The sequence below is a fragment of the Delphinus delphis genome, chromosome 2, assembly GCF_949987515.2.
Source record: "Delphinus delphis chromosome 2, mDelDel1.2, whole genome shotgun sequence".
In the NCBI taxonomy this organism is placed as follows: domain Eukaryota; kingdom Metazoa; phylum Chordata; class Mammalia; order Artiodactyla; family Delphinidae; genus Delphinus; species Delphinus delphis.
Window position 1 is genome coordinate 30,754,991 of NC_082684.1, and position 23,466 is coordinate 30,778,456.

General features: G+C 39.6%; 1 protein-coding gene across 1 annotated transcript in view; it reads right to left on the reverse strand.

Annotated features, from left to right (window-relative positions):
* Positions 1-23,466, reverse strand: part of RGS6 (regulator of G protein signaling 6) — a 573,125-nt gene that overhangs the window by 528,202 nt on the left and 21,457 nt on the right. The window contains exon 2 of the mRNA XM_060004290.2: positions 11,197-11,300. Within this exon, the coding sequence (XP_059860273.1) occupies positions 11,197-11,280 (84 nt within the window). The 5' untranslated portion in view covers positions 11,281-11,300. The remainder of the gene's footprint in view (positions 1-11,196; positions 11,301-23,466) is intronic.

Here is a 23,466-nt window from a genome sequence, read left to right on the forward strand (position 1 = left end):
GCGTCTGGTATACACTGGGTAGCTAATAAATGCTTATTTTCTTCCTTAGTCTTGCACCACCCCTGGTCTCCCCAACTGGGGAGATTGTCTAGGACAATCTAAAATTGTCTAGGACAGGGACCATGTGGTACCCTACTTTTTATTCCCCCACACAAAAGTGGGGGGGGGAATAAATTACAGTGCCTTACCAGAAGCAGATGTTCAATAAATATACCACTTGTTGGGGCTTTCCTGGTGGTGCGGTGGTTAAGAATCCGTCTGCCAGCACAGGGGACACGGGTTCAAGCCCTGGTCCGGGAAGATCCTACATGCCACGGAGCAACTAAGCCCGTGTGCCACAACTACTGAGCCTGTGCTCTAGAGCCCATGAGCCACAACTACTGAAGCCTGTGCACCTAGAGCCGGTGTTCCACAACAAGAGAAGTCACCACAATGAGAGGCCCGCGCACCACAACGAAGAGTAGCCCCCACTCGCCGCAACCAGAGAAAAGCCGGCACACAGCAACGAAGACCCAACGCAGCCAAAAACAATAAATAAATAAAATAATAAAATAAATAAATTTATTAAAATATATACTACTTGTTGATTTGTTTTTTGCAAGGAGCGCTAAGCTTCAGGCAGAGAAAAATTAGAAACTATTACAGGTTGAATTGTGTCCCCCCAAAAGACATGTTGAGGTCCTAACCCCTGATACCTGTGTATGTGACCTTATTTGGAAATGGGACCTTTGCAGATGTAATTAGTTAAGTGAATATCAGATCTGAATTGGACTGGATTAGGGTGGGTCCTAAATCCAATGACCTTATAAGAAGGCCATGTGAAGACACAGAAGCAGAAGGCCATGTGAAGGGAAGTAAAATGGGATTTATGCAGCCATAATCCAAGGAACACCAAGGAATACTGGCAGCCACAAGAAGCTAGGAAGAGGCAAGGAAGGATTCTTCCTTAGAGCATTCAGAGGGAGCACAGCCCTGCTGACACCTTGATTTCATACGTCTAGCCTCCTGAACTGTGATAGAATAAATTTCTATTATTTTAAGCCGCACAGTTTGTGGCAATTTGTAATCGCAGCCCTAGGAAACAAATACAAAAATGTTCAGAAGTGTCATACTGACAGGTATAAACTACGTCCTGTTTTCTAGACCAAAAAGCTCTTTAGAGCCAGGTAAGATTTCCTTTAGATAAAGCTTCTTTTCAGGCCCATTTCCTATTAGAGTTATTTGCCTGACATAGTCCCCCTTTCTAGAGTTCTGTAGAACTAGGCTGGGGTGAATAAATGTCATTTGGGTACTGTGGTGATATTACACTTTAGAGTCATCTTCCTCCTCCTACTTACTCCAGTGACTGGTGCCACCAGTCACCCAACTACCCAGGCCCAAATCCTAGTCATCAGCCCCGAATTCTTCTCTCTCACCCTCCAAGTCAATTCTACTTTCTAAATATACTGAAAGTCTCTCATGTTCTTCATCTCTACCACTGCCACCCTAAACCAATAAACCACTCAGGAAATGTCTTTTCTAAAACATTTTAAGAGCAAACTGAGGCTATCAGGGACAGATCTATCTTCCTTCAAAGCCAATGTTCTAAGGTTCTACTTCTGGCACTGGCTAAGTAAATGTTTCAGGAAAACCCTCCTGCTGAGAGTAACCAGAGAGACTGAAAAATGTTTTGTTAAATTTGTCTGAAGGCATTGGAACGCTACAAAGGCAGTAAGAACTTTAGACCAAGATCTGAAAAAGAAGAGAGCTAAGAAGATGAGCCTGGCAACTGGAGTTTCTTTTTCCTCTCAGGACACTGCCAATTTCTTAAGCAAAAGGCATGACAGAGAAGATGATCTGTGCTTTCAGAAGTCTCATGGAGCTCAAGGGACAACAACTGAAGGTCAGAGTCACCAAGGATGAGGAAACTGAGCAAACATCCAGGGGTTTTGTTGGAACCAGAAGAGCTTGCACCCAAGAGTAAAGGTGATCTAGAAATATACTAGCCCTAACAAGAACTAAAATCCTGCTACATATACTCTCTGTATCTGATTAGATTAAGGTAGTCTGCCCCTTGCCTAACTGATAGAAAAAAGAAACAGTTAGAACTAAGTACCCTCTGGAGTAAGATAACATTCCCCCAGAGCCTTAAAAATTATCTCTCAATGTTAGTTGTATAAACAATGTGCAGAACTTAAGAAAAAAATAACTAGAAAAAAAATTGAAGACAATATAAACAATCAAGCAAGTGATATCGATTTTGAAGTATCAGGTACTAACTTAATAACTATGATTAATATGTTTAAGGAATTAAATGACAAAATAGAGAATTTTAGCAGGAAACTAGAAACTATGAAAAGGAATTCAATGGAAATTTTAGAACTTAAATAGTAATAACTAATGTTATAAATTCAATTGGATGGATTTAACCACAGATTAGATACAGTTAAGGAAAAAATTTGTAAACTGGAGGTTAGGTCAGTAGAAAACATCCATATTGAAACACTGAGGAATAAAAAACACAGAAAACAGCACAAAGAACATGAAACACAGAGAAAAAGTCATACTATATGAACTAAATCCCAAGAAGAGTAAAAAGAGAAAACTAGACATAAACAATACTTGAGAAGATGATGGCTGAGAATTTTCCAAACACCAATCAAATAAAAAGAACTGCTATTAACTTTAAGAAGAATAAGTAAAAAGAAAATAACAGCTCATAGTAAAATTGCTAAAACCAAAGTGAAAGAAATCCTAAAAGCAGTCAAAGATTAAAAAAAGAGATGACATTCAACAAAGTAACAAAACTGACAGATAACTTCACAACAAAAACCATAGAAGCCAAGAGACAAAGAAAGTTATCATTAAAGTGTGGAAAGAAAATAACTGACAATCTAGAATTCCATATGTAGGAAAAGCACCCTCCAAAAAATGAAGATGAAACAAAGACATTTTTAGAAAAAGAGAAACTGAGAGAATTTATGTCCAGCAGACCTGCACTACAGAAGACACTAAAGGTAGTTCTTCAGACAAAAGAAAAATGACTCCAGATGTAAACACAGAGGTGCAGAAAATAATTAAGAATAATGGAAACAATAGTTTTTAATACATCTACATAACCATTATATTTAGCAAGTAAAAGAAAAAGGATAAAGTCTTATAGGGTTTTAAAAATAAAGAACAGTCAATCTGACCATATCCCCGGATGTCAGTAACCATCACCCTTTCAAAGCAATTATTAGGTCTACCAGAACAGAAGTTCAGTAACCTAACTGTGGGATCATCCCAAATATGAATAATTAATTAATTAATTCCCTTTCAAGAGACATTTGATTTATTTCCATCTTTGGATATTATTCACCAAAGAGTATGGATATTCTTTTGGAATGGGTGTATGTCTATATCTGTATTTATATCTTTGTATATTTCTTCCATTCCCTCATTGCCTTTTTTCAATTTTGATTTGTATTTGCAAACTAACAGATTTTTTAAAAATAACCCTCCTACCCCCCCCAATGATTTAACACATTTATTTTCCTTTCACAGACATTTATTAACTTTTAGTTTTTCTTGTTCAAAAAAAAAAAAATCCTGAGAATGGGGAATCCCCTCAGTGGCCACTCAGGTTCTCCATAGTACAAGGATACAGGAGTATCAATAGCTAGAGTAATAAACTGTCTGCCAAAGTGTAAAATCTTAGACTCTTTGAAATGAAATGAGGGGAAAAAATTGAAAAAATGAAATGAAGCCTTAAATACACCAAAGGCTTTCAAACTAGAAAGTTATATTCAGGCAAACACATCATATTAAACCACACTGAGCTATTCTCCACACTAAAAATACCATCCCTTTCATCTGTGGACACTGATAGCACTGGTCTGGAACTTGCCTGCACTCCTGTCTCCTGCCAACCAAGATAATGGGATGGGAAGCATTTCCCCTCACAAGTTTAATCCTAGGGGAAATGGAAAACAGAACAGTTTTTTCCTAAGGCAATTAAGAACCTTCAAAATATTTAACGAAAGGAATCTTAAAAAGCAGATTGAACGATTAAATTAGTTACCCAGAACACTCTCTGTAGTTTGTCCTTGGGAATTTTATTTAATGTTAAAAAAAAAAAGACAAGAAAATGAAAGACAGCCAAGACCAGAAAGTATTTGTTTTAAACATACTGACATCCCTGTGTTTTAAAATTTTACTTAGGTTAACTTTTTAAAGAAAATTAAAAAGAAAGCAAAGGAGGCTATGAAAGAATAAGCATAATAAAATGTGGATTTCTTTATTACGGATCATTAAAGCCCTGGGATGTCAGAATTGAAAGTGCTTTTGAGATCACTCAGCCTAGTTAACACTTCATTTCACAAATGACAAAACTGGACTTCATAAAACATAGAAACAACTTGTGCAGGGCCAAAAGTGAACTAGCGGGGCAGTGACAATAAGTAGCCAGATATCCTGGTCCAGTTACAGCCTCTTTCCATGACCCTCTTGATTTATCTACATACAAGAAGAGGGGAAGGCAATCCAGTTCCATTGTTATTTGGTTCAAAATTTTGTTGCCCCAGAGACCTTCAGGCAACTCCCAGGTATAACCTAGTTAGAGGAACCCTCTCATTCCCTCTCGTTACCATCAGATCTGCCCTGCATCGTATCAGTCACCAAATCCTGTAGATTCTACCTCCTAAACAGCTCTCAAGCACTTCTCTTCATCTACATTATCACTGCCACTGAGTTGGACATCATTTTTTCCTCCCGTGAATTCCTGTAAAGTCACCAAACTATTCTTCTGCTTACTAATCCTACCATTTCTCTTACAGCCTCCCTCCGCAGGGAGGGACGACTTCCCTGATTTAAATCCTTTTGTGGAGAATTTCATTGCGAAGAGAAACGAGATCTCAGTGGATTCTCTTTGCTTCGGGGATTAGACTTGTATGAGTCAGAGGCTTATCGGCAAACAGATGGCAAATAAAATATAGGACAATTCAAGTAAGGTTTATTTCAGAAAGGATCAAGTATAAAGAAGTAGCAGGGCATAGGGGAACCATGAGGGAACATTCAGGAACCTCTGACTTGTGGAAGTAGAACCCTATGGTAAATGGCTTCTGAAGTGGCCCATGATGATCTCTGCCTCTGGGTATTTGTGCCCTTGTATAAACCCCTCACCTTGACTGAGCGCTAGACCTGGAGACTTGCCCCTAATGATAGGGATGGAGTGTTACAGCCAAGATTAGGTTATAAAATAGTATGACTCCCATTGCCAACCCCCCCACCCTCCACCTCTTCCTTGCTTACTCTGATAAAACAGGCTTCTATGTTGTGACCTACCCTATAGAGAGACACATATGGAAAGGAACTGAGAGTAACAGACAACAGACTGTGAGGAACCGAGGCGATCATTCAATAACCCTCAAGGAATTGAATCCCACCAAGAACCACATGAGTGAGCCTGGATGTGGGCCTTTCCCCAGTTGAACTTTCAGATGAACCTGCAATTCCAGCCAACATCTTGACTGTAGCTTGTGAGAGATCCTGAGCCAGAGGACCCAACTAATCTGCACTTGGATTACGGACCCACAGAAACTGTGGCAATAAGTGTCGTGTTTAAGCCATTGAGTTGGGGGGTGATGTGTTATACTGCAATAGATTACTAATACAAACTGGAACCACCACCCCAAGGCCCAAAAGGATGAGTCGAAGAAAAGGGTATCTGGACCCAGAGGAGGAGAGCAGTCTGCCTAGAGAGGACCAATGACCTTCAGTCAAGGGACACAGCCAGTGTGAGACCTTGCCAAGAGGGGGCCAGGGGAAGAAATACCCTGACCTTGCTCTTCTTCCCACCCCCCCCCACCTCTCCTCAGGCTCCCATGGACCAAATTCAGTTGAAAGCCAGAGGTCACAGGAGCCCTGTAGATGCAGTCCACATGGTACACTGCGCAGCATATAGAGCAGGGGAGTGTGGGCGCAGAGACAGAAAGAGAAGATACCTGCACAGCATCCAAACTCCTTGCCTGATGTATAAGATCTTTTATGATCTGGCCCTAATCTACCTAACCAGCTTTATTTCTCAACCTTCATCACAGAAACCTAGCTCCAGGAAAACAGCCACTGGAAGTTTCCAGAACTCAGTATACATTACAACTCTGTCCCTTTGCATGTGCTAGTCCTTCTGCCTCCACAGTTTTTCTCCCATTCTCTGCAAGGTTAATTCTTATTTGTCTTTCAAGAATTAAGGCAGGCCAAACCCTCTGGATGTCTTCTATGACATCATCATCCTCTCTCCTGATATGGACCTCCCAACCCTTCTATCTCCTCCCAGACCCCTCAATGTACCTCTATGTGCATTGCAATTGCCTAGTTATCCCATCTCTGCCCCACTGGCCAATGGGTTCTTTCAGGGAATAGTATCCATCTTGCCTTCCTAGCATCTAACAGTGTCTGGCACACAATGACACTCGATACATATTTGCTAATTAAAGAGTTTCTAATCCTCATCACGCCTTGGTCATCAGGGTCTGCAGGTTCCCTGACTCGCAACTGCACTGGCCTCTACAACTGCCGTCAATGCATTCCAAAACAATGTCCTGCTGCTAGCTTTCTCAAAATCACTGCAGAGAAGTTCTGTGCACATTATTTAGTCCAATCCCCATCACTTTACATAAGAGGAAATGAAGCCAAAACAGTATTTTATTTATTGAGTTTATTTATTAAGTTTACCCTGTGAGTAAACAGGGTTAATTGTATCATGCTTCTTTCTATTTTATGTAGACACTAAATATATACATATTTTTTGTAAGAAGTGTTCCTTAGTTGGGAAGGAGGAAGGCAAAATAAGAAACAGAGCCAGGAAGATGAAGTTCCCCATCGAGAGAACCAAAGCAGTAAGTGATCCAGGGCTCTTGGCTCCCTGTTTGGCATCTTCCATCACATTGTACCACCTCCTGACCCTAGCCCGGGTCACGGTAAGCTACAATTTTCTCTGTCCACCTACCATTTAATTTCCCAGAGTTCTACCAAATAACATTGCCAGTCCAGGTGGAAATTTGTCAGGAGACATTACCAACACCTCTCAGAGAACCAGATAAAATCAGAAAGCAACCTACTCTTACTCAAAAGAATTCCTAGCTATAAAAGAAAGTAAACATTTCAGAACATCTTCACCCAGGAAAAAAGAGCACTAGCAAGAAGAATGAAACTTGAGCATTACAAATGTTCAAAGGTAACCCAAGTCACACCTCTGAGAATAACCTCGAAAACCAAAGATCTGCCACGTGGTATTTTCATTTATTTAATTTAACCAATGGCTTTCAGCCCCAACAATGTAGTAGTAATGTTAGTTTGTGATTGATAACATAACAGGAGAGAGGACACCAATTGGGCTGTCGAGTTACCTGGACACAATCACCAGTTCACTGGGAAATTGCCAAGTAACCTTCAGCAAGTTATGCATCTTCCCCATACTTTAATTTTCCGATCTATAAGATGAGGGTATTGACTAGAAAATCTCTAAGATGAAGCTACTAAAATTCCTCAATTCTAACTCTATAAGAGCCTGGTTTTTCTACATCTTGAAAGATCTGCAAATAATTACAAATCAAAAACCCAATTCAAGACACCAACTTCCCCATGACTTTACACTGCATACTCCACCTGGATATTTTAAAAGACACTAAATAAATGTGTTTCAAACTTAGCTGGGCATCAGATTCTCTTGAGAACACTTTAAAACTCAGATTCCGAGGACCCAGCTCAGACATATTAAACACAAACAACTTGGGGGTTCTTTGAGGACCAGCATTTTTATAAAGTACCCCTAAATGATCTGATGTATAGCCAGGTTCAAATATCATCATTACATTGGGCAATTCAATGACCCCAGGATCTTTTGGATCCAGGATTAAAAAAAAAAAAAAAGAAAAAGAAAAAAAGGTTAACAGGTCTAGACGACAATGAATAATTAAGGCTTTCTTTTAAGTAGACTTTTAATGTGACCAATACATTTTTCATGCACACCTCCAATCCAAAATGTGAATAGGAAGGATTAAAAAAAACTAAATTAGAAAGTCTGCTCAAGTCAATAAATAAATCATGCCTTGGGAAAGGATAACTTCTCATAGTTAATGACATAGAACACATGAAAAGAAAATAAAGAGTATTCTGAAAAGTATAGGCTTAAGAAACCCACCCATCATTACTCATATGTCAGAAGGTTACCATCCTAAATGGCATTTAAAAGTCACAACAACATTATGGACACTTATTAGTCGGAGGTTTACTCAAAAGTTTCATTTCTCTAGATTTAGCTTTTTAAATGTCAGCATCTGAATCAACACAACATAGTCCAAGCAAAAATTTCACACTGAAAACATCTGACAAGAGAAAGAAATAACAAGCAAGAGAAAGAAAATTAAAATGAAAGCACTATTTCCACATTTTTAATGTAAATTTTTGCTGTAGAACTCTGAGAAAAGGTTTGATTTTATAGCTATGACCTTGAATAAATCATTATACAAGAGGACTTCCATAGAAAACATTTTGGATCAAACTTGGTTTCAAGATTCAATCTTTACCTATACCTTGAGGATAGTGTCCTGCAGTAGGTAAGTCTTGGTCATAGGCAGTGGTCAGTCTACAGCAGAAAACTAGGTGAATATCCCATGTTTCAAACACAACCAGGGCCTAAGTTAGTCAAACTAACTAGGTTTAAATGATTCCAGGTCCTGGACCCATACGGGGCAATAAGTGTGCCTGCTTTCTTTCTAATAGATGGCACAGATCCAATGTCCTTTTTATACCAATTAACTAACATAGCAAATAACATGAACACATACATACCCCCCACAGATTTATCATGAGGAAGCAAGACAGATTTCCAATATAGAAACCAAATAACTAATAGTCATTTCTCTAAACAATTACAGCATTTTACAACTTTGTAGCTAAATTAAAATTTAAAAATGAAGAGCCCCCTGATACCACCTAAAAAGTAAAAATCAAGTTCCCACAAACCTGTAGGAAGTTTTGCCTTTCAACATAATACCAAACATTCTTGTGAGAAGATGTTTGTATTACATGACCTTTACATTTCTTATTAACCTTTAATAATCCATTAATTTGCAATCTCCTGAATAAAATAAAAATATCTGCCTTGTTTTCCTGTGTCATAAAAAGCAACTCACTGTATAAATGCACTTTAATCACCTTATTAACAGCACCAACATTTATATATTTTATAATTTATTTCCTCTCCAAGTGTTACTATCGCTACAAGACCGAAAGATAAAAAAAAAAAAGAAGCATTAATCATGGACCACTTCTATACCAAGCAGGATGTAAGATGCTTTAATTACTTTATCCAAATGAATCTTCACAGTAACTCCTGGAGGTACTATCCTTTCTCCCACCTTTTCCCCCTTTTCTGGATGGAAAAACAGAGACTCACAGAAGTTAAATAACCAACTCCAGGTCACACCACTAGGAAGTGGCGGAGTTGCAATTTTAACCCAGATCTGACCCCAAACCCCATGTTCCTATGTGCTTGGCAGAGGGTCTCCTAGTTTGAGGTGGGTTAAGAAGGTAACGAATAAACGTGTCTATATTATTCTATATGCCTCACAACTTGGTTAGCCCCACTAATCTTTTTTTTCTTTACTACAACTTAATAAACATCTCTCTTAGGGATGGGTTATCTAAGCATTCTTTTTCAAAGCAAAGGATTAAGGAATTTGGTACTAAAAGCAAGATTAGTTTGAGAGCTCTGTTTTTACAAGGAAAAAAGAAAAATTCACCATATTGTTCATCCAGGAATATCTAGTTCAACATTGCACATATGATTAACATAGACAGAACACAGACTCTTGCAGAATACACAGAACTCAGCAGACAACTCAAATATTTAGCGAAATGAATGAGATGAACTCATTTTCCTTATTAATATATGATACAGTTAGGCTACATTTTTACAAACATGCAGACATCAAAAAGGTGTATGAGAAGCAGCAACTGTTGCCTCAAATTCAGCAATGCACAAATAAAACTTATGTACTATATTTCCTTCCTTTAAAACATATGCTTCCCAATATTCCTATTTGAATTAATAGCACCAATGCCTTTCTATCACCCAAGGTCAAAAACCCAGTTATCTCTGACTCTTTATTCACCTTCTAATTTCATATTCATTCCGTTTCCAAGTCATTGCTAATTCAGACTCTTTAATCTCTCTGCTCAGTCCTGCTCCTTTCTGAGGGGCATTTTCCCTGCTAGATTAGGGTCCTCCTTACCTTTCTCACAGATACGGAAGCGCCCCACCAAAGCCTCCAACCCACCCTCGATAACAGTCCACTTGGCACACTGGCGCAAGGCTCATAATCCCAAAGAAATGTTGATCTTACAACTCCTGGCACTGAAGTTTTTGATGATTAAATTGCCTATGATTCAACATTCTAAAATCTGGCTCCATCCCAGACTCTCTTCCCCAAATCTCTCCTCCATTTACTCCATTTACTTGTAATTCATCCTCTGCCCAAGCTAACTGGTTCTGGTTGCCCTTCACTTCCTCTAGCTCTTTGCCTTTGCTGAATGCATCTCACTGCCTTGAATGTTGCTCTTCACTTCTATTTTCCACAGAAGGGAATCCTACAGATCCTTTAAAACTGAGTTCAAAGGCCTCTCCTCCACAGCCCATCCCAGATCTCAGAGGCTGGAAGTAATCGCCCCCTCCCCTGAGATTATGTAACACTCTACTTGCACTTCTCTTTTGGAAATTAACACTTGGACACTGTAACAGTTATCTGTGTACATCTTATGTCTCCTACCAGCTGCAAACTGTCTAATACATACACACCTCTGTGTCCCTCCCACAGTATCTAGACCAGATCTTATCTGTACTACGGGTTTGAACACATTCAATTAATTAATGTTACACTAAGGCCTTTACACAAAATGACAACACGTGTCTATCTGCATTGTTCAGCAATCTTTGGTTTAAAGAAAACTAAGCCATAGAGTGTTTTTCAAGTGTTCAATACCAAGGATGACAAGACCTAACTTCCTTGAATTTTAAAATTCGGGAATCAGAGGATATGAGAAGAAAATTATTCATTCAACAGTCAAGGCCGTTTAGGCAGAAAACATTTGTGGAGCCATCAACCATCAGTCAACCCTACACAGAACACAGACACGTACACGGCAGCACCCCCAGCGTTTAACCAGATGCCTTACTTTGCGGTAGACTATCATATTTGGAGAACTCTCCTCTGGGTCTGCAATCCCCACTGTTCTTTGATCCCCGGATCCCTGAGCCATCCTGGGTGTCTTCACTCACACTGTGAAAATAAATAAATAGACCATTAAGACAGGAAAGAATTACATAAAGAAATGCCATGCAAAGAACTAAGTATCTTTTGTCAGGTGGCATGGAAACAAAACGTGATGTAATTTCTTTTTTTCCTCATTACTTTAAGCAGTATTTTTTTAGGTTGGGGATAACTGTAGTCTCATTATCCACATACATTCTTCTAATTTCAAAGCAACGTGTGTTTTATTTTCAGCCCAGAATCATTCACTCTAGGGGAGATCATACCCCAATCTTAAATAATCTCCTGGAGATAGACGAAGCCACTCATTTTCATGTTGATTTTGTCTTATCAAAGCTCATTTTATGATTAATTCTATGCATTAAAATATGAATATTTTATCAAGGAATTGCAAATCAAAACCACAAGGAGATACCACTTTATACCCACTAGGATGGTTATAATAATTTTTTTAACTCAAATAAGCATTGACAAGGATGTAGGGAAATCAGAACCCTTGTACATTGTTGGTAGGAATATAAAATGGTTCAGTCACCATGGAAAACAGTTTGCTGGCTCCTCAAAAAGTTAGAATTTACCACAGAATAGAATTTACCATATAACCTTGAAATTCTACTCTTAATAACTAAAAACAGGTATTCAAACCAATATTTGAACACTAATGTCTGTCAGAGCAGCACTATTCACCGAAAAATGGAAATAACTCAATGTCCATCAACTGATGAATGGCTAAAAAAAATATGGTCTCTCTCTACCATGGAATGTAATTCAGCCATCCAAAGTAATAAAGTACTGGGGGGGAGCTTCAAGATGGCGGAAGAGTAAGATGTGGAGATCACCTTCCTCCCACAAATACACCAGAAACACATCTACATGTGGAACAACTCCTACAGAACACCTACTGAATGCTGGCAGAAGACCTCAGACCTCCCAAAAGGCAAGAAACTCCCCACGTACCTGGGTAGGGCAAAAGAAAAAAGGTAAAACAGAGACAAGAATACAGACGGGACCTGCTCCAGTGGGCGGGAGCTGTGAAGGAGGAAAGATTTCCACACACTAGGAAGCCCCCTCGCGGGCGGAGACTGCGGGTGGCGGAGGGGGGCAGTTTCGGAGCCGCGGAGGAGAGCACAGCAACGGGTGAGGAGGGCAAAGCGCAGAGATTCCCGTACAGAGGATCGGTGCCGACCGGCACTCACCAGCTCGAGAGGCTTGTCTGCTCACCCACCAGGGCGGGCAGGGCTGGGAGGTGAGGCTCCGGCTTCGGTCGGATCCCAGGGAGAGGACTGGGGTTGGCAGCGTGAACACAGCCTGAAAGGGCTAGTGCGCCCCAGCTAGACAGGAGGGAGTCGGGGAAAAAGTCTGGAGCCGCCGAAGAGGCAAGAGACATTTTCTTCTCTCTTTGTTTCCTGGTGCGCGAGGAGAGGGAATTAAGAGCGCCGCTTAAAGGAGCTCCAGAGACGGGCGCGAGCCAAGGCTAAAAGCGCAGACCCCAGAGCCGGGCTTGAGACGATAAGGCCGCTGCTGCCGCCACCAAGAAACCTGTGTGCGAGCACGGGTCACTAGCCACACCCCACTTCCAGGGAGCCTGTGCAGCCCGCCACTGCCAGGGTCCCGGGATCCAGGGACAACTTCCCCAGGAAAACGCACGGCACGCCACAGGCTGCTGCAACGTCACGCCGGCCTCTGCCGCCACAGGCTCGCCCCGCCCTCCGTGCCCCTCCCTCCCCCGCGGCCTGAGTGAGCCAGAGCCCCCGAGTCAGCGGCTCCTTTAACCCCGTCCTGCCTGAGCGGAAAAACAGACGCCCTCCAGCGACCTACATGCAGAGGCGGGGCCAAATCCAAAGCTGAGCCCCCGGGAGCTGTGAGAACAAAGAAGACAAAGGGAAACCTCTCCCAGCAGCCTCAGGAGCAGGGGATTAAATCTCCACAATCAACTTGATGTACCCTGAACCTGTGGGATACCTGAATAGACAACAAATCATCCCAAACTGAGGCGGTGGACTATTGGGAGCAACGATATAGATATATATTTCTCCCTTTTTCTCTTTTTGTGAATGTGTATGTGTATGCTTTTGTATGTAATTTTGTCTGTATACCTTTGCTTTCACCATTTGTCCTAGGGTTCTGTCTGTCCATTTTATTTATTTTTTTTTTTAAGTATAGTTTTTAGCACTTGTTATCATTGGTGGATTTGTTTTTTGGTTTGCTTCCTCTGTTCTTTATTTTTATTACTTTTTAAAAAAAATTTTAATAATTATTCTTTATCTTAGTAACTTTATTTTATTCTATTTTACCTTCTTTCTTTCTTTCCTTTTTTTCTCCCTTTTATTCTGAGCTGTGTGGCTGACAGGATCTTGGTGCTCCAGCCGGTTGTCAGGACTGTGCCTCTGAGGTGGGAGAGCCGAGTTCAGGACACTGGTCCACAAGAGACATCCCAGCTCCACATAATATCAAACGGTGAACATCTCCCAGAGATCTCCATCTCACCACCAAGACCCAGCTCAACTCAACGACCAGCAACCTACAGTGCTGGACACCCTATGCCAAACAACTAGCAAGACAGGAACACAACACCATCCATTAGCACAGAGGCTGCCTAAACCCATAATAAGCCTACAGACACCCCAAAACACACCACCAGACGTGCACCTGCCCACCAGAAAGACAAGATCCAGCCTTATCCACCAGAACACAGGCACTCCTCCACCAGAAAGCCTACACAACCCACTGAACCAACCTTAGCCACTGGGTACAGACAGCAAAAACAATGGGAACTACGAACCTGCAGCCTGTGAAAAGGAGACCCCAAACACAGTAAGTTAAGCAAAATAAGAATACAAAGAAACACACAGCAGATGAAGGAGCAAGGCAAAAACCCACCAGATCTAACAAATGAAGAGGAAATAGGCAGACTACCTGAAAAAGAATTCAAAATAATGATAGTAAAGATGTCCAAACTCTTTGAAATAGAATGGAGAAAATACAAAAAACGTTTAACAATAACCTAGAAGAACTAAGGAGCAAACAATGATGCACAACACAATAAATGAAACTAAAAATTCTCTAGAAGGGATCAATAGCAGAATAACTGAGGCATAAGAACGGATAAGTGACCTGGAAGATAAAATAGTGGAAATAATTACTGCAGAGCAGAATAAAGAAAAAAGAACAAAAAGAATTGAGGACAGTCTCAGAGACCTCTGGGACAACATTAACACGCACCAACATTCGAATTATAGGGGTCCCAGAAGAAGAAGAGAAAAAGAAAGGGACTGACAAAACATTTGAAGAGATTATAGTTAAAAACTGCCCTAATATGGGAAAGGAAATAGTTATTCAAGTCCAGGAAGCACAGAGAGTCCAATACAGGATAAATCCAAGGAGAAACACGCCAAGACACATATTAATCAAACTATCAAAAATTAAATACAAAGAACAAATATTAAAAGCAGCAAGGGAAAAACAACAAATAACACACAAGGGAATCCCCATAAGGTTAACAGCTGATCTTTCAGCAGAAATTTTGCAAGCCAGAAGGGAGTGGCAGGACATATTTAAAGTATTGAAGGAGAAAAACCTACTACACAGATGACTCTACCCAGCAAGGATCTCATTCAGATTTGACGGAGAAATTAAAACCTTTACAGACAAACAAAACCTAAGAGAATTCAGCACCACCAAACCAGCTTTACAACAAATGGTAAAGGAACTTCTCTAGGCAGGAAACACAAAAGAAGGAAAAGACCTACAATAATAAACCCAAAACAATTAAGAAAATGGTAATAGGAACATACATATCGATAATTACCTTAAATGTAAATGAATTAAATGCCGCAACCAAAAGACATAGACTGGCTAAATGGGTACAAAAACAAGACCCATATATATGCTGTCTACAAGAGACCCACCTCAGACTTAGGGACACATACAGACTGAAAGTGAGGGGATGGAAAAAGATATTCCATGCAAATGGAAATCAAAAGAAAGCTGGAGTAGCAATTCTCATATCAGTCAAAATAGACTTTAAAACAAAGACAATTACAAGAGAAAAGGGCACTGCATAATGATCAAGGGATCAATCCAAGAAGAAGATATAACAATTGTAAATATTTATGAACCCAACACAGGAGCACCTCAAAACATAAGGCAAGTACTAACAGCCATAAAAGGGGAAATTGACAGTAACACAATCATAGTAGGGGACTTTAACACCACACTTTCACCAATGGACAGATCATCCAAAACGAAAATAAATAAGGAAACACAAGCTTTAAATGATACAGTAAACAAGATGGACTTAATTGATATTTATAGGACATTCCATCCAAAAACAACAGAATACACATTCTTCTCAAGTGCTCATGGAACACTCTCCAGGATAGATCGTATCTTGGGTCACAAATCAAGCCTTCGTAAATTTAAGAAAATTGAAATCATATCAAGTATCTTTTCCAACCACAACATATGAGACTAGATATCAATTACAGGAAAAAATCTGTAAAAAATACAAACACATGGAGGCTAAACAATACACTACTTAATAACCAAGAGATCACTGAAGAAATCAAAGAAGAAATCAAAAAATACCTAGAAACAAATGATAATGAAAACATGACGATCCAAAACCTATGGGATGCAGCAAAAGCAGTTCTAAGAGGGAACTTTATAGCAATACAATCCCACCTTAAGAAACAAGATACATCTCAAATAAATAACCTAACCTTACACCTAAAGCAATTAGAGAAAGAAGAACAACAAAATCCCAAAGTTAGCAGAAGGAAAGAAATCATAAAGATCAGATCAGAAATAAATGAAAAAGAAATTAAGGAAACTATAGCAAAGATCAATAAAACTAAAAGCTGGTTCCTTGAGAAGATAAACAAAATTGATAAACCATAAGCCAGACTCATCAAGAAAAAGTGGGAGAAGACTCAAATCAATAGAATTAGAAATGAAAAAGGAGAAGTAACAACTGACATTGCAGAAATACAAAGGATCATGAGAGACTACTATAAGCAACTATATGCCAATAAAATGGACAACCGGGAAGAAATGGACAAATTCTTAGAAATGCACAACCTTCAGAGACTGAACAAGGAAGAAATAGAAAATATGAACAGACCAATCACAAGCAATGAAATTGAAACAGTGATTAAAAATATTCCAACAAACAAAAGCCCAGGACCAGATGGCTTCACAGGCAAATTCTATCAAACATTTACAGAACAGCTAACACCTATCCTTCTCAAACTCTTCCAGAATATAGCAGAGGGAGGGACACTCCCAAACTCATTCTACGAGGCCACCATCACCCTGATACCAAAACCAGACAGTGATGTCACAAAGAGGAAAACTACAGGCCAATATCAGTGATGAACATAGATGCAAAAATCCTCAACAAAATACTAGCAAACAGAATGCAACAGCACATTAAAAGGATCATATATCATGATCAAGTGGGGTTTATCCCAGGAATACAAGGGTTCTCCAATATATGCAAATAAATCAATGTGATACACCATATTAACAAAGTGAAGGAGAAAAACCATATGATCATCTCAATAGATGCAGAGAAAGCTATTGACAAAATTCAACACCCATTTATGATAAAAACCCTCCAGAAAGTAGGCATAGAGGGAACTTTCCTCAACATAATAAAGGCCATATATGACAACCCCACAGCCAACATTGTCCTCAATGGCGAAAACCTGAAAGCAGTTCCACTAAGATCAGGAACAAGACAAGGTTGTTCACTCTCACCACTATTATTCAACATAGTTTTAGAAGTTTTAGCCACAGCAATCAGAGAAGAAAAACAAATAAAAGGAATCCAAATCGGAAAAGAAGAAGTAAAGCTGTCACCATTTGCAAATGACATGATATTATACATAGAGAATCCTAAAGATGCTACCAGAAAACTACTAGAGCTAATCAATGAATTTGGTAAAGTAGCAGGATACAAAATTAATGCACAGAAATCTCTTGCATTCCTATATACTAATGATGAAAAATCTGAAAGTGAAATTAAGAAAACACTTCCACTTAACCATTGCAACAAAAAGAATAAAATATCTAGCAATAAACCTACTTAAGTAGACAAAAGAACTGTATGCAGAAAATTGTAAGACACTGATGAAAAAAAATAAAAATGATACAAATAGATGGAGAGACATACCATGCTCTTAGATTGGAAGAATCAACATTGTGAAAATGACTCTATTACCCAAAGCAATCTATAGATTCAATGCAATCCCTATCAAACTACCACTGGCATTTTTCACAGAACTAGAACAAAAAATTTCACAATTTGTATGGGAACACAAAAGACCCCGAATAGCCAAAGCAATCTTGAGAACGAAAAACGGAGCTGGAGGGATCAGGCTCCCTGACTTCAGACTATATTACAAAACTACAATAATCAAGACAGTATGGTACTGGCACAAAAAAAGAAATATAGATCAATGGAACAGATAGAAAGCCTGGAGATAAACACACACACATATGGTCACCTTATCTTTGATAAAGGAGGCAAGAATAGCCTCTTCAATAAGTGGTGCTGGGAAAACTGGACAGCTAGATGTAAAAGAATGAAATTAGAACACTCCCTAACACCATACACAAAAATAAACTCAAAATGGATTAAAGACCTAAATGTAAGGCCAGACACTATCAAACTCTTAGAGGAAAACAGGCAGAACACTCTATGACATAAATCACAGCAAGATCCTTTTTGATCCACCTTCTAGGGAAAGGGAAATAAAAACAAAAATAAACAAATGGGACCTAATGAAACTTAAAAGGTTTTGCACAGCAAAGGAAACCATAAATAAGGTGAAAAGACAACCCTCAGAATTGGAGAAAATATTTGCAAATGAAGCAACTGACAAAGGATTAATCTCCAAAATTTACAAGCAGCTCATGCAGCTCAGTATGAGAAAAACAAACAACCCAATCCAAAAATGGGCAGAAGACCTAAACAGACATTTCTCCAAAGAAGATATACAGATGGCCAACAAACACATGAAAGGATGCTCAACATCACTAATCATTAGAGAAATGCAAATCAAAACTACAATGAGATATCATCTCACACCGGTCAGAATGGCCATGATTAAAAACTGTACAAACAATAATTGCTGGAGAGGGTGTGGAGAAAAGGGAATCCTCTTGCACTGTTGGTGGGAATGTAAATTGATACAGCCACTATGGAGAATAGTATGGAGGTTCCTTAAAAAACTACAAATAGAACTACCATACAACCCAGCAATCCCACTACTGGACATATGCCCTGAGAAAACCATAATTCAAAAAGAGTCACATACCAAAATGTTCACTGCAGCTCTATTTACAATAGCCAGGACATGGGAGCAACCTAAGTGTCCATCAATAGATGAATGGATAAAGAAGATGTGGCACATATATACAATGGAATATTACTCAGCCATAAAAAGAAATGAAATTGAGTTATTTGTAGTGAGGTGGCTGGACCTAGAGTCTGTCACACAGAGTGAAGTAAGTCAGAGAGAGAAAAACAAATACCGTATGCTAACACATATATATGGAATCTAAGAAAAAAAAAAGTCATGAAGAACCTAGGGATAAGGCGGGAATAAAGACACAGACCTAGGCTTCGCTGGTGGCGCAGTGGTTGATAGTCCGCCTGCCAATGCAGGGGACACGGGTTTGTGCCCCAGTCCGGGAAGATCCCACATGCCACAGAGCGGCTGGGCCTGTGAGCCATGGCCGCTGAGCCTGCGTGTCCGGAGCCTGTGCTCTGCAATGGGAGAGGCCACAACAGTGAGAGGCCCGTGTGCCGCAAAAAAAAAAAAAAAAAAAGACATAGACCTACTAGAGAATGGACTTGAGGATACGGAGAGGGGGAAGGGTAAGCTGTGACAAAGCGAGAGAGTGGCATGGACATATATACGCTACCAAACATAAAATAGACGACTAGTGGGAAGCAGCCGCATAGCACAGGGAGATCAGCTCGGTGGTTTGTGACCACCTAGAGGGGTGGGATAGGGAGATTGGGAGGTAGGGAGATGCAAGAGGGAAGAGATGGGAACATATGTATATGTATAACTGATTCACTTTGTTATAAAGCAGAAACCAGCACACTATTGTAAAGCAATTATACTCCAATAAAGATGTTTAAAAAAACTAAAAATAGAACTACCATGCGACCCAGCAATCCCACTACTGGGCATATACCCTGAGAAAACCATAATTCAAAAAGAGTCATGTACCAAAATGTTCACTGCAGCTCTATTTACAATAGCCAGGACATGGAAGCAACCTAAGTGTACATCAACAGATGAATGGATAAAGAAGATGTGGCACATATATACAATGGAATATTACTCAGCCATAAAAAGAAACAAAATTGAATTATTTGTAGTGTTGTGGCTGGACCTAGAGTCTGTCATACAGAGTGAAGTAAGTCAGAAAGAGAAAAACAAATACCGTATGCTAACACATATATATGGAATCTAAGAAAAAAAAAAATGTCATTAAGAACCTAGGGGCAGGCTTCCCTGATGGCTCAGTGGTTGAGAGTCCGCCTGCCAATGCAGGGGACATGGGTTCGTGCCCCGGTCCGGGAAGATCCCACATGCCGCGGAGCAGCTGGGCCCGTGAGCCATGGCCGCTGAGCCTGCGCATCTGGAGCCTGTGCTCCGCAACGGGAGAGGCCACAACAGTGAGAGGCCCGTGTACTGCAAAAAAAAAAAAAAAAAAAAAGAACCTAGTGGCAAGACAGGAATAAAGACATAGACCTACTAGAGAATGGACTTGAGCATACGGGGAGGGGGAAGGGTAAGCTGGGACAAAGTGAGAGAGTGGCATGGACACATATACACTACCAAACGTAAAATAGATAGCTAGTGGAAAACAGCCACAGAGCACAGGGAGATCAGCTCGGTGCTTTGTGACCACCTAGAGGGGTGGGATAGGGAGGGTTGGAGGGAGGGAGACGCAACAGGAAAGAGATACGGGGACATATATATGTGTGTAACTGATTCACTTTGTTACAAAGCAGAAACTAACACACCACTGTAAAGCAATTATACTCCAATAAAGATTTTTAAAAAACAAACAAAGTACTGATACACACTACAACATAGATCAACCTTGAAAACATTATACTAAGTAAAAGAAACCAGACACAAAAGGTCACTGCTAAGGACTGAATATTTATGTCCCCTTAAAATTTATATGTTGAAGTCCTAACCCCAAATCTGATGGTAGTAGGAGGTAGAGCCTTTGGGATTTGATAAGATCATGAGGGCAGAGCCCTCATGACTGGGATTTGTGTCCTTATAAAAGAGATCCCAGAGAGCTCCCTTCTACCGTGTGAGGACACAGTGAGAAGAAAGCCATCTATGAACGAGGAGGTGGGTTCTCACCACACACCAAATCTGCTTAAGCCTTGATCTTGGACTTCCCAGTCTCTAGAATGGTGACAAATAAATTTCTGTTGTTTATAAGCCGCTCAGTCTATGGTATTCTATTATAGCAGCCTGAGTGGACTAAGACAGTCCTATATTGTACAATTCCATTTACATGAAATATCTAGAATAGAGAAATCTATAGAGACAGAGAGCAGATTCGTAGTTAACAGCAGCTGGGGGTGGGGAGGAAGGAATGGAATGGCTGCTTAATGGATATGGGGTCTCCTTTAGGGATTATGAAAACATTTTTGAACTAGATAGAGGTGATGTCTGCAGAACATTGTGAATGTACTAAATGCCACTGAAATGTATGCTTTAAAATTAATTTTAAATTATGTGAATTTCATCTCAATTAATAAGAATGAATTTTTCTAATTTGACCTTTTTTTTTAACAGCCTGAAAAGACAGCAGTGAGACAATGACAGCATATGGAATTTTTGAGTTAAAGAAGCAAGTTCAATTCTTGGTATGATGCACTATTTGCTGGGTGACCTTGAACAAGTTAAATAACCTGTTGGGTTCCCTTTGTTACCATCCTTTTAAAGTGAACATGTTGAATGCCTGCTATGTGCCCAGAACCATGCCAAGTCACCTTCCCCTACATTGCTCTCATCAGTAAAATGTGAATTCCACTGAGTACTCACAGGTAAGGGTCAAATAAATCGAGTGTAAAGTATTATATAAAGCCATTAAAGTCCTATACAAATGTTATCACTAATCTAAGAGCCTGCCTGGGTTATTTGCACAAAATTCAGAGGCTTTTCATCAAAGAAACCTCTATAAATACCATACTTGACAGAAAAGGCCATTTCAATTTAAAATAAAAACTCAGGAAACATTTTATTATAAAATAAGTTGGTACCAAAGGTCATCCTGTAAAAACAGATTTCAGCGGAAGATGGGGAAGAAACAGGAATTTATAATTTAAGCTAAGAATTTAATTGCCCCAAGTATCCCATTTGAATAATGTTGCTTGTTTTCTTCATCATTTATGAATCAGGGTGCATTTTAAAAGTTAGATTACAAGTAGAAATAAAGAGCGTCATTCTATTATCTCTACCCACTGTAATATCAGTATTTCTATGAATATTGTACTACATGAAAACACTCATTATTATTCTAGTCAGTAGCTTTTCAAGTTAAATGAACAACACACTGTTTCATTTTTAAACAACTACTTATTTACCTACTCTTTTGCCTGAACACAGAATATGACACAGCATGAAAAAAAAAACTGAGTCCATTTATGTATCTCATTTATCTGTGTAACAGAGTCATCTTGTGTTTCTATTGCTTTATTTTAAAACGAACACTTTCACTTTAATGAGCATATTATCTTCCACCCAGAAAACTGTGCAATGATAGCAAGTTTGGAAATGAAACAATCGTGAAACAATCGTGTCAGCCCTCCTTTCGCCTTTCCCTGGCCACCCCTCCACCCCCAAGAGCAACATTCCTGTGTGTTGAAACAGGCTGGTGTCCCAGGCTCTGGACTTTAGACTGCTCAGTGAATGTACATAGCCTCTATGTTTGGAACTTTAGTGAGTCTAATATGTAGTAGAAAAGCTTCTATTTTTGGTTCCTCTATCAACTCATTTTGAAATTCAGACAAGTCATTTAACTTTTCTGTGTCTAGAAAGAAGCATTTCTAAAATAGTTATGCAACCACTTTCTAGTCTACATGTCAACAGATGTTAGAGAGTACTAGATGTGAAACCTACACAGGTAAGTATGTTCTAATTAAATCATTGACTATAGAGTTGGGTTCCTAAAATTAAAGAACTAGATTTTCATTCACTACAACATAGTATAAATATTTATTTTTAAATGAAGTACAATAAAAATGAAGCAGGAGTATTTTTAATTTAGTGGTAGAGAAAAACAAAACCTTCTTTAGGTTACTTAGATATACATGTATATACATACAGTAAATAATATAGGGACTTTTAGTATTTGTGAATTTTTTCTGAATACACACAACTACATTTCAATAGAAAGAAAACACGTTAGTAATAATCTTTTTCTCTAGTCGCTTTCAACTAACAGAAGAGGAAAACTGCAAATGTGTTACAACCACGCATTTCACGATCTCCGAGACATGACAGCTAGTGGCGACAAGCTGGCCTCTCTCATCAGACAGATCTATGTCTCTTACGTCTCAATCCAGGCTCCACTCACTAGCTGTGTGGTCTGGGGCAAGTTACTTCACGTCTCTGTGCCTTTGTTTCCTTATCTGTCACAAACCGCAGTCCCAGCATAGTTGAAAACCCTCTGAACTGAGAAGCCTGGATCCCCCACCTGATCTGCAACTAACTAGCTGTTGGAACCAGGTCAAGCCACAGCCCCAGGGGACGTTAGCTATACATCCTTAGTATTCCAGCTCTGTCCTAGAACCTCAGAATTTCAAATTTCTAACTTTTCTTCAGAGACTCACCAGAATGTTCCATGCCACCTCTCTTCCATCATCACTCCTTATATGCTAGCTCTTCTCCTCTAATCATGACGATGTTCATGCCGAACTTCTCAAAGAATCACCAAACTGCTAAGCTAGAGCATCCCCTCCCAGACTCAGCATCCCTCCCCATGGAGCAATTCCTGTAATACTACCACCCACCACTAGGTGCCGCAGGACTCAACGTTTAATCTTGGAGCAAACACTGAGAATCCCATGCTTTGTGCTGGAGACATAAAGATAAATCAGACACAGATCGTCTCTCCTTAAAAT